The sequence below is a fragment of the Lathyrus oleraceus genome, chromosome 4 (assembly GCF_024323335.1).
Source record: "Lathyrus oleraceus cultivar Zhongwan6 chromosome 4, CAAS_Psat_ZW6_1.0, whole genome shotgun sequence".
In the NCBI taxonomy this organism is placed as follows: Eukaryota; Viridiplantae; Streptophyta; class Magnoliopsida; order Fabales; family Fabaceae; genus Lathyrus; species Lathyrus oleraceus.
This window is the reverse complement of record NC_066582.1, coordinates 318,836,941-318,842,554: the sequence shown is the minus strand read 5'-3', so window position 1 is coordinate 318,842,554 and position 5,614 is coordinate 318,836,941. Positions and strand designations below refer to the sequence as shown.

Genomic DNA, 5,614 nt, shown 5'->3' with positions numbered 1-5,614 from the left:
TGGGTGTCAATTAATCATACTTCCAACATTGCTACAAGATTGGGTAAGTTCATTTATATTGTAGGGACCAAAACAAATTTTGAATTTGGATCCTATGCCTTTGAACAAACAATGAAACATGTTGCATTCTTCGTTGTGAAGATGCTTATAGCCTTTCCCTTATTAATTTGTGGTGTTATACTAAATCAACACCCAAGTATTTTTCTTAGTTCTGATAGTATCTACAAAAGAGATCCCCCTCTATCATTACATTATAGGTTGTTCACGAGGAAATATATCGAATATATTGTCATGACATCTGGAAAGAAACCTATCAGTTCTACTACTAAGACTGAAATCCTTGCTGAACTAAAGACACCTACAAAACTTTGGATGAAAACATCAAAGTGTGCACTGAAAGGAAGATCAGGCTTGAGATCCTCATAAAGGCTTTGTCTGAAGAAGGGGATGAGGGAAATCTGGAAGGTGATAATGTGGATGAAGAAGATGCTAAAGAAGAATGTGCTAATACTAGTGATGATGAAGAGACAACTAACGTTGATGAAGACTGAAGTGTTCTGGTTCTTCTGTGTTTTTTGTGTACTTCTAGTTGTTTTTTATGGGCTTTGCCCTGAATATTTATGCCCTTTAAGTGCTCTTAATCTGTAACTTAACTGATTGGATGCTCTGCTACATATAAATTTGATTGTGTTTGTCAATTTTTTGGCTAAAAAAGGGGAGTAGTTATATGGTCTTTTTGACATCCCTGCCATGACTCCTTCCCCTTGAGGGGGAGTACTTATGGAAGGGGAGTAACTCTTGCCCCTGTTCTTCTACTTAGGGGGAGCATATGTTTTTCGAGCTTATGGTGATAGGCTAGTTTGTGTGGGCTGCTTGTTTTGATGAAGTCAGATCAAATGTCTTGACGTCCTGGCTGAGAAAATTTATTTTTCTCTTAAGCAGGTTCTTCGTGTGAGAGTTTAGTTCTCTCAGATGTGAGGCTAAGTTTTTTTCTGCTGCACTTGCCTCTGTTGTTTTTGGTTTGAAGAAGATCATGTTTTTCTTATGCTTGTGTGTTATTTGTATTGCTCCTTATTGTTGCGATCTTTACCCTCTTTCTAATGAAGCTATGCAAAGGTTGTCTTAGCCAAAATTTGTCAAAATGGGAGATTGTTAAGTCTGGTGTGTAGTGATTGGCTGCACTTTGGAAAACATGTATTCAAGCAAGATGTTGAACAATATGTCCTGACATGTTAGTTCAACATCAGAGTGTGCCTTGTTTCAGTTTCTTGAAAGATTTGTTTCTATTGTGAGATATCTGAAGATTTATTTCACGAGGTGTATGGTTTAAGAAACACGTGTTCCAAAAGCAAAAGATTGTTTTGTTTTGCCTTGTTTTCGAAGTAAAGATGTCAAAACATTTTAGGAAACATATGATATGATTGGAATCAAATCTGTAAAAGATTATGCAGCAGTCCTTGGATCTGCTATTGATCAAGCCCGAAGCTCATTCCTTTCTAAGGCTATTTAAAGATCGATTCTAAACCTAAGAAGATAATGAAGCAGTGTTGAATATTGTCTTTGTTAGGGTTTAGTTTTCTTTGTTATTTGTAAGCCATTCGAGTATCTCTTCAATACTTGAATTGGACTTGTTTATTGAGTTGTAATTGTGAATCCCTCATGAGCTTTTAAGCAAAAGTGGATTATGTTTTCTAATAGAAGTCGTTATCACTGTTGTGTGATTGAAGGGAAGTGAGATGGGTCTCATATCTAGAAGAGTCTTAGATAGAAACTTCCATGGTTAGAGATTAGGTGAGAAGTTTGTAAAACATGAGGTTGTTTAGAACTTCGGACCAATTCTGTTATAGTGGATTTCCTTCCTGGCTTGGATGCCCCTAAATGTAGGTGACGTTGCAACGAACTGGGTTAACAACTATTTGTGTTATTTACTTAAGTGCTACTTACTTAAATCCTGATATTGTTTATGGTGTGACAATATGCTGACCCTGGTGTCATGACATCGTATAAGACATCTGGGATCTGCATACCAGAATTTCAAAGTGGAAAAAGACCCTTCTTTAAAAAAGGGTAAAAGAATATAAAAGTGAATAATAAGAACCAAATCGCTAGTTCCGTCAAGAAGGAACAAATGGATATGGTGATAGAAGGAAAACTAGGCACCTAACTCTAAAGGTTTAGACCTGTTTTCCTAAAAATATATTACCCGAACATAAGCCAAGATACAACCTAAAAAGACCTCAAATATGTGTGTTGTGATTTTATGATGAATTAGATTAGAATATGATCAAGTTAAGCATAATTTATTTTGCATGTTGATTGAGAGATATTCATATCCATTGAGTGAGTCAAAGTGAGCTGAGAGACAGGTTGAGTATGTTTTCTGAATTTTCCAAATGGAAGTTGGAAGGTAGAACGATGGTCAGGTAACAAAAAAAATTAAATGGTGATGTTCAATTGTTATTGTGTGACTTGCTTTCTGTTGAAATGTGCAGTTGCAGGCGAGTTACTTGAGGACAAGCAACAATTCAAGCTTGGGGTTGTGATGGTAGTCTGTCATTGCATGAATTTAGTCGAAGAGTCAGATCAAAATATATGAAAGATGAGCTAAAGTGAAGAAGAAAAACCAAAGAATGAGGAAAAATAGCTAAGTGTGAAGAAATTGGACTTAGTGAAAATTCAACTAAAAAGGGGAGCAAAACGTGCAACCACTGAAATAATCACACGTAGCATCGCACGCGCGATAATGACATAAAGGTTGCATCACGCAGTGGCTCCCTTTTCTGGGCTTTTTCTGACACATCTGATCCATTATGAGCTCTTTTTAAAGGGAAACGCTGCACTTTTGCAAGGGCTACGAAAATTGGCACTGCAAGTATGATTTTGACAACATCATGGATGATTTGGAGAGCAGTTGAAGTCATTGGAGGTCAACCCTTCAAGGAAAATCATATGGTATTATTCTTTATTAATTTGGTATTGTAATATGAATTATGAGTAGTTAAACTCCTCTAGGTTAGGTTGTGTATGATGAACCTTTTCCAATATTGTTGGGTAATATGTTGATTTGACTTTGTATGAATCCTTTGATATATAATCATATTCAATTGCTTATTATTCTTAATGTTTTTTTATGTGAAATACTCTTTTAATTTGATTTTGGGCACATAGCGAATACTGATCATTAGTCTATATGTTAAACTTATGACAATTGTTATACTTACGCTTGTTGAATAGGAATAGGAGACCCTGAGTAGTGGTATATGGAATTAACGTTTTGTGCATCGCCTAATCCTGCTTACGCTGATGGACTAGGGATAGGAAGTTCCGAGTAGTGACTAGTGAGTTATTTCGCGAGAGATCAGTTATAACAGTTTTGTTAATTCGATGTGGAATTATAGTGATGAAACCATTCATATGAGGCATCAAACATCAACAATAGAAAAATAGGGGATTCTAAACACAACCCGATCGCTTTCATAATTCTGTTTAAACATTTTTTTACTAAAATTGTCGCTAATTCAGTTATTAAATAATAGTTTGTCACTAATTCTATCGCTAAGTTGTAAAAATCGTCAATAAATTACAGGAAAATAAAAAACATTAAGATATTTAGGAGAACTACAAAATATATTTAATATTTTATTTTAAAATAAAAAAAATAAAAAATATTGTAATATTAAATAATATTATTTAATTTGATGATGAGAAAAAAAATAAAAAATATTGTAATATTTTAAATAATATTATTTAATTTGATGATGAATATCTCTCCAACTAAATTAAAAAAATATATTAAAAATGTTAAAAAAATTGATTCCTTGCCAACCTCAAACTCTGTCTTCAAACAAAGTTGATTTGGTTGACACCTGCTTAATAACAACTGGCGCCCAACCGCAACACTGACAACCCAACTTCCATGATCCCTCCCAACCAAATCACAATTCATATTGATGTTAATGATACATTTAATGTGTAATTAAATAAACTAATCTTGATCGTTCACCTAATCATATTCATTACTTCACCTCTCAGTCCTCACCACCATTTTCTTCGCCATATTTCTTTCTCCACCTTCCATCTTCATTCAACCTCCCCTTATTACCATTACAACAACAAAAAATCACTTAATTTTCCACTTTCTTTTTTTCTTTGTAATATTAAAAAGTATATCCCTACCGCAACCGCTGATTGCCAAAAAAAAAACAAAACAAGTGATGGCGCCTCGTCTCTGGACCTGTTTCGGAAACAAGGGCAGTCGAGACGGCGCAGAAGGAAGCATGGCGTATGATACAACAACGGAGGAGCCAGGACGCGCTGGACCAGTGGTGGTTGAGATGTTTTCGTCTCAAGGATGCGCGACATCTCCGGCGGCAGAGCTGGTTTTGTCGCGGTTGGGTAGAGGTGATTTTCAGCTTGGAATGCCGGTGGTTTTGTTGGCCTTTCACGTGGATTATTGGGATTATGTGGGTTGGAAGGATCCTTACGGGTCGAGTCAATGGACTGTTAGACAGAAAGCGTATGTGGAGGCGCTTGGGCTTGATACGTTGTTGACTCCTCAAGTTGTTGTTCAAGGTGTTGCTCATTGTGTTGGAAATGACGAGAATGCACTTGTTGATGCCATTAATAATGCCACTAGATACCCTTCTCCTACCTTCCAGGTTTCTTCCCTTTCTCACTAGATTATATTAGGTTTTAAATTGCGCATGTTGTCAGTATTGTGATTGTGGTTGCTGCGAAACCTATTGCGGCACATTTTAAAATTACTTAAGGTTTTAGGTATACATTTTCTAATGTGTCTTACTTACCCTGATCCTTTTTGTTTCATGCTTTTGTAGACGGGTCATTAACATAAATTTTTACACTTTTAAATTTAAAGTATTCAATGTCCACGGATCCATCCTGCCTGCTCTGATATTTTTTAGGATAGACCAATATTTCAGGATAACACCATCAATTGTGCTCGTTCTTTTTTTTTTTTTTTTATGCGAGATGGACTTAAACGGGACGGATGTCCATTTGCCACCCTCTACGTGCTTAGTAAGAATTTGCTTGTTTTAGTAAGAGTTTGCTTGTTTTTTAGGCTAATTGAAAAATATTCTGCATATTTTGCAGGCAACTTTCACGAAACCTTCACAAGACTCTTTGCAACTGTCACTAACAGGAGCATTGAGGAGCAAAGTAGACAGTAATGGTGTGAATATAATGGTAGCCTTGTACGAAAACGGTTTAGTTACAGACTGTCCGAGAGGAGAGAACAAAGGTCGTGTTCTATCAAACGATTATGTCGTTAGAAAGCTCGAAAAGCTCTGCACTGAAAAAGACATATCTGCTAAGAAAACAATAACAGGAACTGTTAGCTTTCCATTGTGGGGAGGATTCAATAGCAGCAAATGTGGTGTAGCTGTATTTGTTCAAAGCCCTTCTCACCAAATTTTTGGTTCACAGAGTTTTCAGTTGCCGGATGATATATGATATGATACTGTTGATTCATTGTTTTAATTTGTTCCGCATAAACTATCATATATTTCAGCTACTTTGTTGTTGTTTGTTAGGCTATATGTATATGTTATGTACCATTCATATTTTAGAATAATATTAGTTTTCTTTGGATTTT

The 5,614-nt window shown here is 35.7% G+C and overlaps 1 protein-coding gene across 1 annotated transcript; it reads left to right on the top strand.

Moving 5' to 3' along the window:
- Positions 1-3,912: 3,912 nt before the first annotated feature.
- On the top strand, positions 3,913-5,614 carry LOC127075295 (uncharacterized). The gene is made up of 2 exons (XM_051016781.1): positions 3,913-4,658; positions 5,113-5,614. The coding sequence occupies exons 1-2, from the start codon at positions 4,215-4,217 to the stop codon at positions 5,470-5,472; spliced, it is 804 nt and encodes a 267-aa protein (XP_050872738.1). The 5' UTR covers positions 3,913-4,214; the 3' UTR covers positions 5,473-5,614.

What these genes read in the sequence shown, in the direction of transcription:
- LOC127075295 (XM_051016781.1), top strand. Translation starts at nt 4,215, where the DNA reads ATGGCGCCTCGTCTCTGGACCTGTTTCGGAAACAAGGGCAGTCGAGAC. An exon ending in ACCCTTCTCCTACCTTCCAG is followed by an intron (nt 4,659 to 5,112) that starts GTTTCTTCCCTT and finishes CATATTTTGCAG; the next exon opens with GCAACTTTCACGAAACCTTC.